This window comes from Hetaerina americana, unplaced genomic scaffold (assembly GCF_022747635.1).
Source record: "Hetaerina americana unplaced genomic scaffold, ioHetAmer1.1.p SCAF_12, whole genome shotgun sequence".
Classification (NCBI taxonomy): domain Eukaryota; kingdom Metazoa; phylum Arthropoda; class Insecta; order Odonata; family Calopterygidae; genus Hetaerina; species Hetaerina americana.
In genome coordinates this window covers 24,809,372-24,832,876 of record NW_027286292.1, presented here as the reverse complement: position 1 = coordinate 24,832,876, position 23,505 = coordinate 24,809,372, and the positions used below count along the sequence as shown (strand labels likewise).

Sequence of the window (23,505 nt, the reverse complement as noted above, 5' to 3'; positions counted from 1 at the left end):
GACAGAATGATGTAATCAGCAAGAAAATAGCATTAGGAAAATTTCTACAGAAATAGCTTTTAAAACATTGAATTTAAAAGAATTTCCGGTTACTTGTTTAATGTGTTATGGGGACATCAGGCGAATTTTCTAGAGTTCCCTAATGGAGTTTTTCATAATTACACAATGCCATCAAAATGCCATCCAAATCGACCCTAAGTGGTTAGGCAAAAGTGATTTTGGCAGTGGAGAAATAAAAATTCTATGTGTCAATGCAACATAAGTCTCAAAAAATTCATTAGCTTGATTTAATGCTGAACCCATAAAATAACTATGCTAAAAGCCGAAAAAATAGGGTTAACTTGAGATATTACAAGGTGCTTTAAACAAAAAGTTTAATTTACTTCCATGTTTATAAACATTCTGACGCAATATTTATAACTAGAACTACATCATACCCTGCAAGCCACCGTGGAAGAGGGAGGCAGGATATGTGAGATAAGTGAAAATTATGGTAATTAGAAGCATCTTAGCATCTTATTTCCGAGAAATTTTAATTGAATTGGGTTATAATTCCCAATATTGCCATCTTTTCGTTAGAAAAAAAAGAGATTACTTTTAGCAGTCTCTTCGGTACTCCATTTCCCTTAACCTCTCGTTGTGGCTTTGCCTACGATTTAATGTGGTGGCTAAAATTATTAACTATATGGCAGTTTTAACAGTATTTTTATTTATATAATAGTTCGAGCCGCACGTAATCTGTAAAGATCCCTCGATGATGATGCAACGTTTTCAGGTAGTTTCTCGGTCGGCGATTTTACATGAAATTTTCGCAAACATTTTTAAGAAACAGGAAGCTTTTTTAATACTGAGATTAGGTTCTTCCGAGCAGGGTACCAAATAATCAACATGAGCTGTGGGTGATGCCTGATAAATACGAAATAATACCTTTCTTTAACGCTTTAATTCGAATATTTGCCAATTATTCGTTTTTCTTGAATTAAGCATTTTTCAATATAGCTACGAGATTGTTACTAACGTGGTTCCCTCATGCTTTGTCCGATTCCAGTATGACGTTAAAATAAATAATTCACATTTCCTCCCATACTTAAGTCTGCATATCCAATTCTAGTGGATTTAGTGTGGTTTTTAGCAAATATATGCTACCGCAAATTTTTTCTGATAGATACTAAATTCCTGACATTAATTGTTCTTTGTGACTGTTCTCAAAAGAAAAAAATAATTCTTCATGCTCTGGTAAGTTAATAAATGACTTAAAATGAACTCACTGATCAGATCACAAGACTCCAAAGAATATATGTTTACGCATGCTCTGAACCGAAATGCCACAATAGTTTTGCGAATTTGTAAATTCAGTACTAATGATAAAATTTAAATTGATTAAATTAAAATGACATACTGTATACATAAATATATTAGTAGAACCATGTATTAAAATTGTGCTTAAAAGATAATGATGTAATATTAGCCAGTTAATTAGTTATACATAAGAACTTTGTGATCTCTAAATTAAATGCAAATGTTTATTTATTTGTTTCTTTTCGTTTGTGATACACCAGAATTTTTCTAGTTCTAAGTTACTGATACTCCAAACAATGTTAATTTATTGAGAATTCCCCGCTACAGGATCTCCGCCTCTGATCCTGTTGGCCTGCAACGTCACTACCCGGAGAATTTAAATAAATAAATGAAAAAACAAATAAATAAATAAATAAATATATATATAAATATATATATATATATATATATATATATATATATATATATATATATATATATATATATATATATATATATACATATTTATATGTATGTATATATATACTGTATAAAAGTTAGCATTAGTGGACACAGACAAAAACGCAGAAACACACAAAAAAGAAAAGAAACTCACTAGGTTTCGAATCTCCTCTCTTTCTCTCTTTTTTTATGCATACATTTATATGTGTATATACACATGCATACATATATATGTACTTTTCTGCCTTTGACATCCTACATATGTACGTCCTGTATATCAGCCGGGTTTCACTTCTCAAAACTACCTCCGAGATCTGGAATTAATAATCAATATATGGTCGTTCACTTCTGATTTCTCATGTTATAATTAAAACTACACTGTTGTTCGAATTTACTGTTCTACATATGAGGTTACGCATATCACGTCTTTACTCACTTTTTTAAGCTAACTCAAACGTACAACCGTTTTGTAAATTTATATTTAGCATGTGTTGCTTTCTATCTGAGCTGCGCTACATTCTAGTATACGTACCAACCATACTAATCATTTCCCATTCGTAGAGAATCAGCTTCGTACGATGTTAAATATAAAATCTATATCTCATACTCTTCCGGCTCTAGGAATGGGCGTTCACCCTCAGGAAGGCAAACCCTTTGGGTATTAATGTGATGTAAAAAATAGCGAAAATGACATTTCTGCAAAGAGCTAATAGGCTAACTTATGTACCTAAATGGCACGGTTATATTTAAAGAAGCAATAGATATAGCGCCTTTCCCCTGGTTTGGTTATGAGGGTATATTCCGGAAACCTTTTGAAGTATAAATTTGATTGTAGACATAAGAAACGTGAGAAGGAAAGTGAGGGTAAAATTTGAGGAGAAACAGAGGGGGAGGGCTGCTGGGATGAATGGAGAGCAGAGGGAGGAATGGAATGTGCGTATGATTGTGTGTGCATGCGCCTTTGGATGTGAATGGCTTGTCAAAGAGGTATCGAGAGAACTGGAAAGAGGGAAGGCGCGGATGAGGTGAGCGTTGACCAACGTGGGATGCCTATCGTTCTGAGGGAGGTCGACCGCCGTGAAATCAGTGACATTTGTGCAAATATAAACTGTGAAAAAGTATCATCAGCGCCACTCCTTTAACTGTACATTGCTTCCACCAAAATATGTCTACAACTACTTAGTTTCCAGCTATTGGCATCGGTAAGAGAATACACTAACACGTTCGAGTGCGGTGGAATCCAGCATGCTATATAACTAATTTGACCCGTAAAATACATTTATCTCACTAATCAGCATCGTAAAAAACCTTTTTAAATACAAATGAAAGGTAGAAACTTAAGGCCATTAAAACGTGATAACTCTTATCTCTAATTTTCCCTCAGCTGACGATATTTTTCATTGTCATGGCCGGATGGGAATATTTAAGAGAGTGTACCGTATCTAAACCGGCAATCTATAAGGAACTAACGATTTCTTTTCTCGTAGAGTGAAACGAAACCGGAAGATTCGTTTTGGTTGGACCCAGCATGATCAAAGGCACAGTGAGACTTTACTTTTGACCAGAGGAGAACTCTCATAGATGAGCTCTCTGGTACCTGGGACTCGTTTCTCCAATTTCCACGATTCAATTTACGATTTCTTACAGTATGTTAATAGAGAGAATTAAAGTGACACGTGCATCTATTATACTAATCTCGTATCAACTATTTGCATTTCACAGGATGTGAAGCGTAAGTTTGTATGCTACATTACGACTCGATTTTGAGGACATGTTCGATAAAAAGAGATTATTGTCCAGCATACTTGTACGTGCTTCAGGTAGAATACAATGCCTGACCAAGAAAGTCTATCCAGGGAAAAATAAAGAAATCCATTTATGAATTTATACAATTTTGAGCTAGCTTCACGAAAAGCAATAACATCATTTTAACCATTGTCATCATCAATTTCATCAAATCATTGGAGACCAATCGTAGCTGAGGGGGAATAGAAATAAGCCATTGGATACGAGAACTGCTAGAACAAGTTTAGGCTTCCAACAACAATGAAATCAGGCTAAACTGTAGGATTGAGAACCATAAGAATGTGCAAGATTTTATGACAGGGAATACCTGCAAAAAAAACACATTCATTCCTTTTAAACTGAATTTTCGTTTCTTTCTCAGATTTTCATTTCATGAGTGTTAAGTCCTCAAAAAAAGATTGTTTGAAATTTTCCACATTCAGTAATACCATTACTTGAGCATATAAAACATTAGATGTAAAAAACATAATCGAAGACTAGATAATCGTTTAAGGGATAGCCACAACTTCAAACTAAACATTTTATTTGCCGCAGGGCTATGAAGTATGAGAAAATAAATCATGAAAATATATAATTAAAAATTACGTATTTAAAAATAAATTTTGCTTAAGCCGTTGGATAGTGGCGTAAGCTTGAATATATTTGCCACCTATTCGAATTAGACCCAGCATGGAATGTATGAAGGATATTTAACTAAATGAAAAAAAGTTTATTAAACATAATTACAAGTTATACATCATTCATTAATGCCACAAGTGAACTAACTGACATGGAGTACACAATGACACTAGCTGAAAACTGTTTCATAGCAACATACATGTATACCAACGCTGTCTCTCTCGCGTTTATACTTTTTAATTATAATTATGATGGTCAATTTTATAATAAAACGATTTACAGCAACTGAAAAAAATTTCCTTATTTTTCTTGCAAAGAGTTGATTTCATGTTAAAAATGTATTTTAAAGCTTCAGTGCCATGCTTAGTAACCGGTACCGCATTACTTTGGCATTTTAATAAGTTGGAATGAAGTCGTAATTCTTCATAGTATGAGTTTTTGTCCCATGAAATATCCTCCATTATTATAAATGAACAATGAAGGATTATTATTATATTCATCTGAAAACTGAGCGAACTCGCTAAACATTGAAATACACCTGCACAGCTGCAACATTCCAGCAAGCTTATTCAAAATGAAGATTATGATGATTTATGAGAAATTATTCATGCTAACATGTGTCGTGTTTGTACATACTTAGAAATGATTCTTTTGAATTCTAATGTGTTTATGGTAAGTATTTTTTAACATACGAAATGGATATAATGAACTAAATCCCACATGGAAACTATAAATAAATTACTGGTGGAGGGAAATTTCGTAAGCTATTAAACTAGTGAAAACATAAAATATTTTAGAAAGTATGGCTTACTGGAATATTATGCACTGCATCCAAGTTCACTTGAAACTTAATAAATTACATCTTTTCCCAGTGGAAAAGCTTCGAATAATTTGTAGCTTTGTTTAATTAAAACTTTAAATTAATTAAATATAAAATTTAAATTAGTTTAACACAATATTTCAAATGCTAGCACTAATATTCCAGAACAGAATGGAGAATCGATACCGCCATCTTTTTAAAAGACTTTACTTGAACTTGAAGACAAGCCATCTAGTTTGACAGCTTGCCGTCCGATGCCACTGTCATGTACAGTAGCGTTTTAATGGAACGGCGTCCGAAAGGACTTGATAGTTCGGTCTTCCGCCGCACCCGAACTGTGGCGTTGGGAATCGAGTTCAAAGAAAGCAAACTTACCTCCTTCGTCGGTCATCACAAGTACGGTTGTAATCGGCCCTGGTCCTTCCGGGTTGAACACCTGCAGAGAAACCAGGTACTGGGTGTACGTGTCCAATCCTGTAAGAGTATGTGACTGGAAAAAAAACAAAAATTAGTTTTAGAGGCAAATCATAAACTATTATGAAAAAAATTTACGAAAATACGGGATTGCATACGGTGTAAAAGGAATGTGGCCCTATTTGGAATTCCGTTAAAGCAATGTGGATATGCTCATTGATGTGAGGTTTTATTCATCAAGGAATAATTAAATAATATAAAATAGCGCTAAGATTTGGGTAAATATACTTATGCTCTCTTTCATTCCTTGAAATGAATTGAATTTCTAAAAAGAGGTTACGAATTCATAGTATGCGCCCTTAGTGATGAACTAATTACCACCAAGAGTATGGAATATTTTATTCATTTACCATTCTTCTGAAATATTTGTACATAACATTATCGTCGATATTTCAATTCTAAGATCGATTTACTTCAGCCCTGCAATTTTCTCTATACAGTGTTATTTCACTAACCCCTTGGTCGATTCCCTGTTTTACGTTTTTTAATGTTGCCCTATGTACTTGTCTCTTGTTCTTCCTCAAAAGATCTCCCATTATCCCTTCTATTATGTTTATAACCATTAATTAGTAAAACAACGCTTATTATTAAATTAAGATCTTTCAATGTTACGTCTATGCACGTCAGTTCAAATATTATGAATATAACTTCGCCATCCGATGAGAGAACAGATAATACTGAGAAGCAATACATCTCCATCTTAAACTGAACCCCACCATAAGGGTAAGTGGCAGGGAATGTTAGGTAAACAGCTATTGGAGTAGGGGGGTTAGATTGGCCTTCAAGCAGAGCATTGGTATTATTTCATTTCGGGTATTTCAGGCAGTCCAACGTGATATTTCCTGCTGTCATGGTAAAACTTATTCAAGAAAAGTTGATTCCTTACATCGGTCCGTTCGGGAGTCATTCTTTTTACACTCCTCCTTTTGGTAACACTTTCAGATATAATGAGGAGATGAGATAATTCCCTCTGAGGTACTGGTAGACTTAAATGGTTAGCATTTATCTTACATTATAGGTTGCATATGCAGTGTACCTGCTTCCGATGGGTCAGGCTATCCAATAACAAAGTAGCGTTCTCAATTACCCATCCTGATATCGAAATGTCTAGTATTCGAAACAGAGTAGAGTGACTAATGAAGTCTGTCAATTAATTTCAAGAAATGAGGTAGAACTAAATATTGTATGTTAGGATCATGGAAAAAGAAAGATGAATGAGCCAACTGATGCTCTGATTATGCTGAGTGAAATAGATTTGGAGACCACAGTATTTTCCTGGTTTCCCGGCAGCGAGTTGCACCATAATGCTTAACACCTTCCATCCATCCAAAGTTAGACCCCTGTGCGCGTTTCAAAGCCCTTTCCCCAAACCCACTTAGGCAAGTTTCCATGACTAAGAACAATGACAGTCTAATGGCTAATACATATTTGATATGGAGGACTACATTAAATCAAGCATGAGTTTAACTCCAGCTACCAGCTATGGAAGCTAGCGAAACCTTTGAGATGGTAGTATGAATTAAATGAATGCTATAAAAATAAGAAAACATAGTCAATGGCAGTGAATAGCGAAGCACTATTGGAAAAGTCACGCATGTGCGGTATTGTAAGCACAAATGAAAACCCGAAATCAGTGGTTATTCAAGATTGATAATCACAACAGCCTCATCATAAAACGATGGACGCATTGATTTATTTTTAACGGTGGATTGAAGGATGAAGTGAAACATCAAATTCATTAATATGGCGAACGGGATTCAATACGATTTCGTAAATGGAATAGTTTGAATTAAGTGAGATATCTATGATACAGATTAGCTTGACATTATGAAAGATAAGCCATGCAAAATAAGAATATGTGGAATTTACTGAGAGCACAACATCATGTGATGGATAACATAAATCGGAAAATATGCAAATAAATACTAGCCGCGCTTACTCTTTCTCTAATTAATGCATTGAAATAAGGTCCGCATGAATGTAAATGCCTAGATTCAACTCGCAAGCTATACGTAACTCTAAGTGTAACTACTAGCAATTAGGTTACCTGAACAATATGGATGGAGTAACCTTCCATGGTGATAAAGAAATTCATGAGTGAAAAGTATGATTATCTACACTGATACCGAAAAAAGAGAGGGATGGAGGATTTCAAAAAAAGCGGACCTGGCGAATAAGGCCGAGTGGATTCACTGGGTGAAATATTTATTTTTTCCAGTTTCTCACCTTGAGGAGCCAGCACGAGGGGGAGGGAGCAACAAAATCCCCCCTCCCTGTGTCGCCTCTGGCCTCCATAGAATTATCTTCTACGCTCATTTGCCCGCACGCAGCGCGAGAGAATAAAGGGGAAGCCAAGGATCGATGAAGTATTCGGGTTACTTTTTGGCACACCATAGAAATAAGATGCAGTTTTGAAATCGCGAGCAATACATGGGAGATTTGTAAACTGAAACTTGAATTTAGCAAGACCGATACTAACCATAAATGAAGTAATGCAAAAAACTCTAACTCGCCCTGCTAAGAAGCGCTCCACTACCCGCTCCAGCTTGTGGTGGCACGTGTGCAAAACTCTCCTTTTCCGCGTTTAAATCATTTGTCATAGTATACTCAACAGGCGTCGCACGAGGGTGTACGAAACTGTACATATAACTTGCTTCATTCCCATTCTGAAAATTGGGAAAGGCTAGGGGCCGCGCGATAACTTGATGCATGTGCATTGCCTTAAATTGGAGTAAAGAGTGGCTCGCTAATGACAGGGCATTCACATCGCGGTTCGCGCACCGGCCGTATTTGCGTATCGAATTCAAATTGACATAAATCCACATTAATGGGACACAAGGGTTGGCATTCATTAGAATGCAAATGATCAATGTCTTCCGGCTCTTATTCGTGGAAAATATTTCCCCGTCTGTGGGGAAATTGAGCCTCTCTATCCCATTAGAAAATTCTTCCAGGAGAATAAATACAAAGGATAGTATATATATATATATGCATATATATATGCATATATATATGCATATATATATGCATATATATATATATATATATATATATATATATATATATATATATATATATATATAATGAAGAGCATCTACTTTTGTCCCTCTATCTGCGAACAATTTTTTCAAACTAAAGTTTTCAGAATGAGTAAATTCTCGATCGCAAATTCCGATAATATTTATTAAAACGGGTATGAAATTTTTGAACAGCAGGAATATTTTATTTTTCATAATCCACATTTTGCATTTTTATTTTATTTTGCAACCACCGTTCCATCTATGGATTTTACGTTGATTTGAATCGGACACAGGCCATGGCTGACCGGCTGCAACGCGAATGCATTGGCTTGGGATAATATGAAATGTCGCCTCTCTACGAGTGCGCAGAATTAGTGATGGATAGAGGGAAGGGTTGAGGGAGGGACATGGAGTTAGAGAGAGACAGTGATTGAGAAAAAGATGGAAAAGGATGAAATAGAGCGAGAGAGAGGGTGAGAGAGAGGTAGAGAAAAAGAGGGAGCGAGTGAGGGTGAGCGAGAGGATTAGAGAAATATATATATATATTTATATATATATATATATATTTATATAATTATATATAGAGGAAGAGAGAAAGGCAATTACGAAAAGGGAAAGGAAGAGAAAAGGCAGAGAGAGGGAGAGCAGGTAAGAGAGTGTGTCTGAAAGAGAGGGAGAGGGAAAGTCAGACAGAGAGAGAAAGGCAAAGGCGAAGGGAGACAGTGACGAGAGGAAATGTTTATGATTAAATTTCGGCAAGCTTTTACCAATTAAAATCTCGATCCTGTTGAAAAAGTAAAGCTTCCCCATGTCCAACATGAAACCTTTACATTAAAACCGAATAGCGGCTGGAGAGATCCACGGTATCAGAATGCTGCACGCGGAGAAGAGGAGAGGGACTTTGGAGGTGACGGATGACGTCACAATGGGATGAGGGGGGGAAAGGGTTGACATGAACGGATAAATGTTGCTGGTGAGGCGAGCGACATCTGGGGTCATTGCCCGCCATTAGTGATGGGTGAGCAATTTGCGATCAGAAAGGAGGAGCGAAGGATGGCGGGAAGAAACTTGGTGGTGGAATTAGCTCGGTCTTAACGAGAGACTTGGGAGTCGAGCGGCTAGCCCGAAGTTTCACCCCTTCAGATTCCACGTCGAGAATGCTCCCCTTTGACGTGCGTGTGAAACCATGTGAGCAGTAGTCTATCAGGTTAGGGTAGGCTTTTGATGTACCATGTTACTGGTCCCTACTGTCCACCTACACTCACATAAACATAATATCATACTTGTTACCGATACGGCGGCTGGTAATGAGTGAATCCACACCCGGAATGATCGACCCATTTTGCATAATAGCTTAATGCTTGAGAATTAGTTTAGAAATTAGATAATCAAATAGTCGGAAAAAGAATTACTTTGTACAGTAATGGCTTGAATCTTTCTTTTGCAGAGATAACTTTAATATGACTACAGCTGTCGGGAAAGCTTCAAATCCGATCAATATATTTGCTAAGGATTTCGCACAAGAATCACTATTTGACTTTCCCTTCGAAGGTCTGATCAGTGAAATTTAGACTCGAGCTTTAGACGGCTCAGAAAAGGAATCAGCTCCAAGTGCTGGTTTGAAGGGTAAAAGCAGAGAATGCCGCGAATCAAGCTCCATGATGTGCGGAATACCCTTGAGATTACGGGGTTACAAGACACATTACACAGCTCATAATTTCCGCTGCTCAGAATGCTACGCAGCTGACCCTTCTATGGGGATTTCCAGGTGTATCGATTGAATCTGGACAGGGGGACACCCGGATCCAAAAGTAGACATATAACCAACGCCGAGATTCGAACCCGGGCACTAGATTCGTCAAGAAGAAATGTTAGCCGTCGACCACACTGATTCGATCCCCGGGCTTTGTGAGAGCGTGAGGGAGGTTGAGAAGATAATGATGACATTATATGCTCTTCCCTCCCTCCGTCCTCTTTCTCTCACTCACTCTCTCTCTCTCATCCCCGCTCCCTCACAGCATGTCATGAATCTCCGCGAGAGGAGCTACTTTTATTTTCCACTGTCGCCGGAGAAGAATGGATGATTTGGAGCCGAGGGAATTGAATGGCTTGGGCGACGTGTGCCGTGCACGAGAGGTTGGCTGTCCGCGATGGCTCCGAATGAGAGAGCTCCCGGCAGCGACACGCCCGAGAACGCGTGCGATTTGCATGGTTGGTTCTGCTCCAGATAAGTTACAATGGAATAATGGACACATTCCACCCCCTCCCCGTACCTACGCCATCCATCCACCCACCCCCTTGAGCGGCTTCAATCCGACCATCCCCTCCACTCCTGAATACTCCCCTTTTCTCTCCCGTGTACACTTTTGCTCATAGCATACAGGTAATGACATCGATAAGAACCCCATTGCAACCTCACACTTGACCTGCTTTCAATGAATGCTTTTTTATCAGCCGGTCTCTTCCCTTCCTCCGCCACCCAACCCACTCGTGCGAACGCGCGCGCGCGCACACACACACACACACACACGAGACATGAAAAGCAACCATAGCAGCACGCACGGCTGGGAGCTCGCCATCATGTCAACCCCCATCCCGTCCAATCTTTCCTTTTCCATCCCAGCATCCACATGACTCATTTACCTCGACATCATTCTTTGAAAGACACCACATCGGTCGGGTGCTGGAACATTTTCTTTTAATTTCGGTACCGAGGGATAGATATGCATTTGTTTTATAATGCGCTTCTATTATAGGCAGTTAAAAGTACATGGCCATAGGTTTTCATCGATCTTGATATTTCACTGATCATATGATTGAAGAGTTAAATTTTAGATTTCATGTGACGTCCAGCATAGCGCTGGGCTGCTGAGCGGAGGGCCCGAGTTGGATTCCGGGTGACTCCTCTGGGCACCGTCAGCACTACCAAACCTGTGTGATTTTTCGTGTATCAGCTCTTTCTGGGAAACCGTAGGTGGCATAGTGAAAGGAACTGGTCCCCATACCCTGTTGTGTGAATGTCAGATGCCGTTACAATGTATTGGATCAAAAACGCTGAAATAGGTTATTCGATTAAGATTATGCATAAATAATAATTCGGTGGTCATCCTTGAGTTTTAATGTTTGCGAATGGTATGAAGGAAGGATGAGTACAATCTTTCGGTGTTGGAGTGCATGTATCATTTACTTCACATGGCATCTTTAGTCTACCGATGTACTGTGTGACATAAATTACATCCTCGCTATCGGAGTGAAAACTAGAATGGCCCAACATTAAAAGAGGACTCGTCTCTCCTAATCTTCTTCAATATGAAAGAGGGTCCTACTAGTTCCTCGTGCAACGCTTTACATAAGATTTACGCCTAGCATTATAGTTTTCACCAAAGAGGTAGAAATTAATTGATGCTACTCAACTAATTCCTGAAGCAGTTGAAACGGTCTCCGATGTGCTGCAAACACTTAACACATATGCTTAACGTGTCCTAGCGCGTGTGAATCAACACTCCTTATTTACATATGCTTTCCATCCGTACGATGAGGTAATATCTCATAAAGGCGGTCTCACAAATCATTCTACTGTTTGCCCATCAAAGGAAGTTGGAGGTTGCAGTGCCTCCCAGATATGTATTTAGCATGTTCCGCAAACGTGACTCCTTTCGTTCGGTAGTCTGTATTCCTTCTTCGTCGCTCAGTAATCAATCCATACCTATTCCATCGAAATAAAAAATCGTGTTTCTTTTGGATAAGAGTGTGTATAATACATACGAAACACAGTGGATCTTGTCTTGCAATAGATTTTACAGGTAAAATATCGCCAATTTTAAATTATTATCGCTAAGTTCAAATACTAGAGAGAGAATTTTTTTTGCTGTGCATGATAGTTTATATGCTGTACATTTATGGGATGATATAAAACCATAAACACAGTAATCAACCCGAAGGTCGGTTTGGTTGGTGATGATAGAGTTCACCCAGTACTAAGCCCGACGACGTGTGAAACTCACCCATCAGGGTAGGGGGGCCAGTTCTTTTCCCTGTGCCGGATGTGGTTTCCCAGGAAGATCTGGTACCCGAAAATTCACATAGCTTGGTTGGAGCTGCAGGTGCCCAGAGGGACTTGCCAGAGAATCGAACCCGGGTTATTTGGCTAGTATTGCATTCATATCAATCTTGGGATACTTCTGGGTTTCTTCTTGGGACTTGTGGGTTTAATCAAGTAGGATAAAGAGTCGTCTTCGACCCATCAGCAGATTTTATCCCAGGGCCTATTATCGAAAATCGGTGAAAAAATTATACCTTGAAATACATGCAGGAATCTGTCGCGGAGCAGGATGAATCCCACAGGGAGGACGGCGCGCCGGTAAAAATAACGGGGCAAAGAGAACAGCCTACGTCGCAGCCACAAAGGGACCCATTGTGAAGCATCGAAAAACCGAAAAAATTTGGCAAAGCACGCACCAATGGAGATGAATTTATTGGCTATTAATGTGATGCTAGGGCAATCAACGGAGTGTGGCATCCATTGCGCGTGAAAGAGAGAAGAGGACGGTGGAGCCAATTGGTGCGGCAGGGAGATGCGTTGCAAATTTTTATTTTTCGCAGGTTGGGAGGGAGAACTCAATTTGAGACGATTCGACATGCTTAATGCATATCCGGATATCCGGAAGCTAAGCGGTGATCAACCGAAAAAAATAAGCAAACGACGAAAGAAAAGCAATCCTTCGCACGGCAACTGCACAAGCATCATGGTCAACGGAGACGAGGCGTGCACCACTTGCGCACCGCTCGTCACCATTACGGTTCACGGTGGGGCGCGGCGTATATATTTAGACACGGACGAAGGAAGGCGAGGGAAGTAAACATGGAGATAAATAAAGGAGAGGGATGTGGGGGCGGGAACCGAGGAGATGGGAGTCTCGGTCCCCCCCCCGCCCTCCCCCCCGTCTCCACGGAGCCTATCAAATATTCCAAAAGTGCTCGGGAACGGGGATGAAAATCGATCATTGCAAAGTTCTCCCCTCATTCCTCTCTCCCCTCAATTCCTCTCCCCCCCCCCCCGCCGTCAATGCTCGCCGTCCCGTGAAAATTTCGCCCCGGGGCTCCTTCCCTCCCTACCGCCTTCCCTCCCTACCGTCGAATTTTCGTGCCTTCCTCCCGGACCCCTCCCCCCAACCCGGAAACAAGCCATCTCTCCCCTCCCTACGGCACCCACACCCCGCACAAATCCTCCACCGCCTCATCCGAGGAAAAAAAAGAACACCCGAAAACCACCCCTGAACACACTGACGGACCCGACCGATTCACGGGGACGCCAAGCACCGCACGAGCGGCGCTGGCCTTTCCTTTCCTCCCGCCCCGTCGACCACGCACCATTCCCTCACCACCCCTCCGCATCGCTCCCCCCTCCATCCCCCATCCTCCCGCGTCCACCTGGCGACCATCCTTCTAAAACCTTACCCCCAACCTCCTAACTTTTTTGCCGCTCAAACACGAGTTCAAACGGTGAGGAGGGTAGCAAACATTGTACTCAGCTTCCACTTCGCCCAACCTCTCCCGCCGCCCGCCTCTCCCTCCCTCTCGCCACTCGGTGGACGGAAACATGGTAAAAATTTTAAACGGATGTATTCCGTTCGAGGAGATGCGGAGACTGCTCGGAAGACGATTGTTTCGAGTGTTGCCAGTGCTCCCTCTTTCCTCTTCCTCTCCTAAAAAAGAACCCCAGTCGAACACCCGCTTCCGCCTGGGCGACGGCCACACAATGCAATCCATCTGTGCCGGGACCATGGCCCTTCGTGACCGTTTCCTCTCGTATTTATAAATTGAAGGAACTAATCCTTGCTGAAGCCATCTGCTCTTTTCCCTTTAAAGGCATGGGCACATTCGCTAGAAAAATGAGAGGCAGGCGAAGAATTGTTGATTTTCCTTAGTTGGGCCAAAATTAAAATTTAAGGCAAATAGTTGGGATTCATGAGGCAGAGAATGATAACCATATGTTGGTTAAAGAGTCATTCAAGGAATGTAAATAAGGTTCGACGAATATCCGCTTAATTTGAGAATGATTTTTACCTGTGGATAGCGTCACATGGAAAATGAAGGAAATTATAATTGAAGCGCTCAGACAGGAGGAGGCCAAGTCAAATCCAGGCATTTTGTAACGAATGGTCGAGTGCATATCTGAAATCAAAGAAATAACTGAATGCAAATGCCCATATGTCAGATCCTATCTACGGTGAATATGTTAAGCATATAGATCATTCTGATTAAATACAACATGTTGATGAATTTAAATTCTTCTTCTTCTTCGTCTTCCATTAATTCTGCTACTTCCTTCACACGATTAGCGATGACGACAAACGAAAGCCAAACATCTAAAAAACTACGGTAAATAAATGTTCTTTGCCAACTGCTATTATTTTTCCGATTCAAATAGATCGCAATGCAGGACATATTCTTAGAAATAAAGGCATTTAACTCAATTTATCTTTCCTGAAAAGTCATCCGGTTCACAACCTTTGGTTCAATGTCTCGGGGGAATGCCCTCGAGGGAACGCATAATGACAATTTGCTTCCAACGCTAAACATAGAAAACTTTACTCCATCATTTCCAAAAGTGTTTTTACCGGATTACTCTTCATCCTCCCTGAACTAATTCCCTATGAATGTCTTTCAATTCGAAGTTTGGTTAGCTGCATCTTTACATTCTTCCCTTTCATACTCTAGTTCTCTTATGGCCTTATAAAATTTTCCACCTAAAATCTCTTTCTCTAGTCCGGCTTATGGTTTTATTCCGTGTTCTTTCTTGTGGGATTTTTCCCTTTACTTATTTTCCCGTACAAATTTTTCTGAGAACTTCATCGCATCTCACTTAATCTGCCCATTCGGTGGGGTATGGTAGCATAGTGGTAGAGTGTTCGACTACCAGTGGGAGCGTTAAGGATCAAACTGTATGATAACTCTGAGCACTCTAACCCTCACCCACACTGTGAATTTTCGGGTTACGGATCTTCCAGGAAAACCACAGGCAGCACAGGAAAATAGACTACGCTCCCTTACCCTGAGGCGTGAACTTCGCACGCCGTAGGGCTTGTTACGCGGTGATTCTACCCTCATATATCAAAGAAAAGTTTGGGTTAATTATCACGGCTTGGTTTTTCATTTGATGTTCAACGCTCTGTCTTCATCGCCTTCAATTTGCCTCTGCCCTACCTTTCATGGCTCATGCCTCCAAGCCAAAAAGTATCATAAACCATCAAAGGATCACAAAGTACTCGCGTGATAGCCATCTGTCTGGTTTATGAAACTGATCATATCGTCAAAAAAGGAATTAAACGTGCACTTACATTTATTTCTAGGCGAAATTTCAAAATATGTCATTTGTTGCAGATAAAATATGGCAACTTCATTATAGTCAGAGTACGGCATGAGATGAAATGATTACTGTGAGATTCCCTCACATAGAAACGGAACTTAAAGTAGATGCTGCTTTTTAATGGCAACTGCACACTGGCAAAACTTCCATTCTTCTCAAACCACACATTGCCATTTTAATTTCATCACAAATAGTGTTAAAATGATTACTATATTCCCATAACCGAATTCATTTGATGGCTTCCTTAATGAGGCCTGAATAAGGCAGTAACCGATTGAAATCATCACTGGTATGCTGAATATGCCACGTAATCCCTATTTCCCTATCTCAAAAGGGCGAAGCAAAGAAGATACCAACGCCAATTAGAAATTCAGATTCGCTCCTTTCTTCCTTTGAAGTGGAATAATTATCTCCTTAGAATTTTCTTAAAATGGAAACAAATGATTGGTTATCTGGTAGAAAGAGTCCAATTTGCCTTTGAGCTCCTACGAGAAACGAAATGACAGTTAAGACGAAAGGAAAAAAACGACCTATTAATAAATGAGGTTTTGCTTGAAAGTGACATAAAAGTAAAGCCTGTGATACAATAAACCATAAATAGTGAAAGGCACTACACAAAAATAGGGCATTAATATGCCAATATCTTTCAAGTTCAGGGTTTTAATTGTGCGTTTGTAAATATAATAAATTGAGATAAAGTATTTCAACAAATTTTAATGGTTTTGAGTATGTCAATTGAAATTAGATATCTCATTTACCCTTTTTTGAAATGATAGTATAACATAGTCAATAATTAAATAAGTTTAGGTTTATTGGTTGCCCGATGTTAATTTACGCCTACATTTCTTTATTTAAGGTGGGTACATATCCCCAAATGTGTATCTCACAGAAAGCTATTTGAATGAATTAGAGTAATAAAGACTTAAAAATGAAAACGAATTTTTAAAACAGGGCAAAATATGTAGCGAATGCTCTGAATGCAGTATTTTCTTCGCCGTATGAAGGCTTAACGAACCGAGTTTAAAGAAAAATAAGTCAGAATCGTACAGAAAAAGAAAAAAAATTCATTTGAGCCTTCCTATCGCCTTCCCTAATTAGCGAAGAAACTACGGATATTGTTTGAGAGCATATAATCAAAAACGATTGAAGTATTGGCTAAGAGCGAGTTTCGAAATTAATTAAAGTAGGTTCCGACGAATGCCTCTGTCAGCAACTTAATTAATGCTGCTCCCCTTTACAGAGTTCAGGTGAAAAACGATGGCCGAGAAATTATTTATTCAAGGGTACATGCTTCTCGCTTTCGTCTCCTACAACTTTCGACAGATGGAACGTAGTAAATCATTTGCCATTCTATTCCACACGGCATTAAGTCTTATCCGGTTAAGTGAACTGACCAGAATGAATAGGTTCGCTTGGTGTCACGAGTCACTCTTATTTTAATGCATTTTTCACTCACATTTATTGAATTTTCAATAGAAAAAAATACATTTACTAAATAGATTTTAAAATAGAAATAAATAAATATATAAAATATAAAGATAATGATTACATAAGTTCCTATTGATATTTATGGACAACTTTGCCCATCGATGAAAACACTAATATTCGACATTAATTTGGTCAGCATATAATTCCACATGTACATATTTAAGCGTAAACACATTGAACATTGGTAACCTATAGTTAAATATACGTGAATTCGTTTTTCATCAGTACGCAATATGATATAAATATTAAGTGACGCAAACAAAAACTTAGAAATAATGATATAAAAAGTAATTGTGAGACCATAATTCACCAGAGCGAAAATAACGATCCAAAATACACGGAGAGAAATTATTTCAAATAGTTAGAGCCAAACATTTAACAATACATGTTTTGACAGAGCATCACATACCCACTGAAAGTCGAACCAAGAGGACAAGATATCTCCCGCAGTCAGAATATAATAAGAAAAACTGATATTGGAAGATCATGAACATGTTACTGCTGACCGTGCTAAGTGATCGTGATCAAGCTGACCGTGACATAAATTATTAAATGAAGTTAATGCATTTTTCCTGAAAATATTAGCTCCTTGGGAGCATTTTACACATATCCCTAAACATCTTTAAGTTTGATGATACCATATACGAATTCACGAACATGCTAGGAGAATTTTACTATGTCGGATAATTTTATTCTGTTATTCTATCATGATGCTCCGTAAATTAAATATATTAACTGAGGTTACTATAAATAATAGATGATAGCGGTGAACTGAAAAAATTAGAAATGAATTTTGTTACGTGGCTATTCAAAAGTTTCCTTCGCAAAAAAACAATCATAATTTTATAGTGTTGCCATATCTCTCGAGGGCTGGAGAATTTAACTTTGAAAATATTCAAAATGAAGCTTTTTAGGTTGGCTGAAAAGGTTTGCTATTTTCTTCTACGTTTTTGACACAGTTTTCTTTTAGGAGTATTTATGTTTGATTAATTTTAAACGAGTATAGCAAACGAAAGGGAAACTCTTTCAAAGGAGCAATGGAATTCGTAACGAAATTAGGTCATCATTATACTTTACATCTTCGGAAAGAGTACGATATATGCTACTTAGAAGGATAAAAAATAGTAACTCGTCAAAAGTGCCTATACTATGCCATCATTTTTGGTATAGGTTAACAGCAATGACTTATGCTCTTCAAAGAATTCTAGTAAATTTACTCATCAAATCAGAAATAATATAGTCCTAAAAATTCAAAATTTTAGAGACACAATAGGTGTTCGGTTCGTTTTTTTTATAAAGCTCTAATTTTTTTCTGCGCTGGTGGGTATTTGTTTGGGATTTTGAGCATCCAGGTCGGGCATAAACGAAATTGGAAAAATTATTAAGAGAAAAGGCGCGGTTATATATCGACGGATGCATTAAGCGTACATGGAACTTAAATGGTAAAAAGGGCCATGGAGCGAGGAATACGGGTATGCTTTCTAGTCAAAATTACAATTTTCATAGTTGTTGTCCTAAAGCCGTCTTCTGCCCATATTCCTCGTTATGCATAATCATGTGCTGACCAATCACTCCGGGGCCCTTCGTGAATGTAGATGTAAGAAGATAACACTAAGAAAGGGCTTACAAAAATGGCGCCTTCTGCAATTTAAATGAAATATAATAATGACCACGAAAAAGGTTACAATAAGAAATATTGAGGAGAGATTATATAAAAATTTCAGGTTTCAAACTTTATGGATGTAAAAAAACCGTCATTTCCGAACTATTTTAGCATCTGTCGGCAAGTTGAAAGTTGTGGGAAGTTTCTTTATGAAACCGGTGAGCAAAAAAGTCAAAATGAAAATAATTGTTTTTGTTGGAGGCTTTCTCCGAATCGTTCTGTATATTCAGAAGTCTCCAGGATGCTTGGCTGCTCTTAGTCTTCATTATGGAAATTTTTCGGAGGTGTCGCATCTAGCGTCTTCGGGTCAAAAGTGAAACCTCTGGCCTGTGGAAGGAATCTGCTAAACACCTGAAAATCATTCACTTCGCGATTGAAAACCAAATGAGCAATGTTTTTCGGAAATTTGGTAAATGAGAGGCGGAGCGATATTAAAGTTTAGCTTAAGGAGAAAAACGGGCAGGAGAGAAAAGCATCTTTTTTAGATAATCATGAGGAATTATTCACATATAATTTTGTGATGCTATTAAAGTTTTGGTTTGAGATATTAAATTTAACATATTTAATGATGGTGACTGCGGAGTATCAATTGAGAAATTCGGTCAACCCCAATATTCTGAGACCTTAATCTATCGGATTTCATGTTACTACAAAGATATGGAGGCATGTTGTTTTCAGAAGTTTTATGAACTTCATTAGAACTGGACTCTATATACACCTGTCTACATACACCTAAAACCAAATATTTTGCCCTTTGGTTTCAGGTACATAATCTTATCGGCATTCCCGCTGGTACCAAGAAGTGTTGTGAAAAGAAAGTTAAACTTTTCTCCTATCAATATAGTGTTGAATTGTGCATTTGACATTATTTTTTTAACGATACACCTGTGAAAAGGGGAATCACTGAACTATTCATCTCATAATAGCAAACACAGCTTCCATCGTGAAAATGATGAAAGCGTGCTGCGCACTACGCAATGAGTGTCACTTATTGCGATATCAATTAATGACTTCGCTAAAACTACTCATGTCTGACCATCTACGGAGAATAAAATAAAAATCAAGAACTCTCAAAGAACTTATTAAAGATGGCCTATGTTTAAATTGGGTGCCAAGTAAGGTAGATTCCATTCCATCTGAAAATTTTGATACCAGTTGGAATTGCGATTACTATTGTTGCTGAGGTAAAATATTTTTAAGCGTGCACTCGTACATCTATTCCTATTTTGATTGCATGATGCGCTCATACTGCAAATCCTAAGATTCCAATTGCGATTAGAGTATAAATTATGCTTAGGGCTTAAAATATTTCTTTTCCCCTCTTTTTTGAGCAATTATAATGGAGATTATCCCAAATACCGGTAAATTTGCAAAACTCAATGTTCGCAAGTATAATATGTTGAAGACTTTCTCGTTCTCATACAAACCAGGGTGATCTTGCCTCATTAGTTTTATTCCCTATATAACTTGCTCATGTAAAAGTTTGCAGAAGCGAATGCAGTTTGCGATGCAGTCATCGCCCACGCATCAAAAGTTTAAAAGAAATAGAAACAGCCGTGAGTACAATCGCTGTCTCAAGGCAAGAAACAATATACCTTTCTACCCATCTCGGCCTATCTTTTATTGCCTCATTACTTTTGAAATCACTCCACATTCGATTTGCAACTAAATGCACAATCTACAAGCCCATTCATGATCTTTCCCAATTAACATCATTTGACTCTTTAGTTCCCATTCCCAGAGAATGGATTAATGAAATATATCTCCAGCGTAAAAAAATTACTACACGAAAAAAATCAGGAAGAAATAAGAGTACCGAAGGGTAACGATCCGTAAGTAATAGTTCCCTTTATTGATGATCGGTGAACAGTAAATTATAATATAAATTTGCAGAAATTTCTAAGTGCAAAAACCATTCGCCTTGACCCAGATTGGTTTTTAAATTTATGTATTTTAATACATATTAACGGATGATTCCGTTAAAAGGTTTCTGTCACGGCATCTTCCGAAGTTCTTTGAATTTTTCTAAGGTTGTTGCATAAACTTGAAGCTTTCCGAATAGTTATGACAAAAATCTCTATGCAGCATTTTGAGCAACTCACTAAATGATATCTGCGAGTTTAACACAAACAGTCCTTGTTTTGTTTAAATAGGTAATGTATTCCAGTATTAAGAAGAATATGAAATTCACAATGAACTTTTGAAAAACTATTTTCACGCAGATAAATAGATTACACACACAATCTCAATGGCCACAAAAAATATAAAGGTCAATAACCAGCAATTTAAATATTTACGAAAGGCATAAATACACCGAAAGACACCATTTCATTAAAACGCCCGTGAAAATCTGCTAACTCCCAATAGTCAAGCGTATTTTACGGGGAGTAGTTTGGGTTTTACTTCAATATCGCTAGAAGCCTCAGGGTATTTTCATAATTCAAAACTTCCTAATATAGACGATTCCTGGCCATAGTTCCCTATAATTCTTTAATGGAGAGATAAATGTAGCTATAGATAAACGCAGTGACTAAGAACGCATAAAAACCTCCATAACGGTTTCCATCGGTGTAATTGAGAAGTTATTACCTACTCTGGGCAGTTACGGATGATTAACAGTTACGTCCTTACTTACAGCTCCATTCGACCTGGATTTCATGGGAATGTAATAAGAGCGCCCCACGGAACTTTTTGTCAATATTTCCGGCGGGCAAAGACCAAGCCTTTTTATTTCAATACAATATGTTAATGGAATAGTACGGTGCCAAGTACGATTCTGGCACCACATTTGATATTTTTCAAGTTTCCTAACAAATTCCACGGACGTGAAAGTGGTGTATCTATGCACGTGATTGAAAAATATTACTTAACGGCTGCTCCGCGAATACGTGCATCAGGACTTGCTCCCGCGTAAAAACTTACCAAAAATAACTTTTTACCCCTGGCAGTAAAATGAAACTTCGTCAGCCATACAAAGTAGGTACCTACAATGCACATTATTCAAATTCATCGTTTTTATACTTAATAGTTTCAAGCATAACTTTAGTGAAATAGCGGATAATTATTGAAATAACGACCTTCTTATTTTTTTACGGCTTTATACTGTACTGGTTTCACCTCAATATGGCGAGTTTTGCTCATTGTCTGTTAAAATCTTTTCCACGCTTCGCTTTACTCGTACAGGTTGGTATATTGGAGAGCATGCTGCAAAATCTGCAAGCTCCGACCGATTTCATCTAAGCTAAGTGAAACCAGTCTATTTATATAAGTGCATATAAAATCTGAGCAAAGAACGAAGGTCTTCAATTAATTCAAGACCTTTTCTATTTTTGCATCCTTAGTTCTTGTTTTAAGTCTTCCGTATTTTACTCTATGAGCGAATCAAATCCCAATGGCTCTTTTTTGGCAAACAGCAACTTGGTTAATTTTTATTTCATCAAATAATGAAACCTTGCTTTTCTACTTTTCTTGCAATGTGGATGTTTATATTTCAAATAATGTTGCGAATCATATAGTTTGGGTACTGAGCATAATAACCTGGTTCTCGTGTTTCCATAGCATATTTGTCACGGAAAGCCGAGCTTAGCATAGGCGTGAGGTGAAGGTAATTTGCATTGCGAGTGCAATACTGAAAACTTTCATCATTTAAAGATAGTTGACGTGTTCAAATGCTTTAATTGCTTTGCGTAATATCAAAAATTGCTACCGATGACTATTCCCTTCATCCTTCCATCCCTGAATTCCTCAAATAAACGATAGCTTCTCTGCTAGCGTATTTCTTCACGGAACACTAATCACTTACACATGAGGTCCAAATTTCATTTAAATCATTGGGTAAGTATTTAATCATTGAATCTACGAGTAATATTAAGTCGTAGTCGTATTAAGTGCATTTTTAGAAGTTAAGCACATCAGAGAGAAAGAAGTATGTGAAGCTTTTCTCCTATACCAACCCCACTGATGACCTCAAAAAAATCGAAGAGTCCCTCGTATCAAAGCACAAAATGGATTTCATTTTGATATCGAGGGCATATTCACATACTTGTATTTCAACAGCTTTATCATATCAAGGTAATATAAAATTCTTGAGCACAAGGAGATTTCCGAGAGGGTGGTGCTCAAAGATGTTAAGCCTTCAATGTTACAACACTTCTCGAATACGCTAGATAAATCGATTTAGTAGTCAAGTTGACATGGTTTCTTTGAGATCGGGGATTGCTAAAAATCTCTCCATTATTTAACGACAGGATAATACAAGACCCCTTGAATTGCCGACTAACCTTTACTCCTCTCTATAGCTATTTAATCTGAAACAACGTCGTTTGCAATTTTATGAAACTCCTTGGAGCCAGTACATTAAATTCGGCATTCCAAAAACAGATAAAAGCAACAACAGAGCCTTTGAAACACATTTGGATCTTTATGTGCATACCATTCTATATCTAAGGAAAAGGAACAAACAACATAATTAATGCTATTCAATTTTTCGTTAACGGAATTTCCACCT

General features: G+C 38.2%; 1 protein-coding gene across 2 annotated transcripts in view; it reads right to left on the bottom strand.

Moving 5' to 3' along the window:
- The window catches only part of Ptp99A (Protein tyrosine phosphatase 99A), a 592,897-nt gene that overhangs the window by 89,047 nt on the left and 480,345 nt on the right, over positions 1-23,505 (bottom strand). For both annotated transcript variants that reach the window (XM_071582787.1, XM_071582788.1), the window contains exon 4: positions 5,360-5,474. In XM_071582787.1, the coding sequence (XP_071438888.1) occupies positions 5,360-5,474 (115 nt within the window). The remainder of the gene's footprint in view (positions 1-5,359; positions 5,475-23,505) is intronic.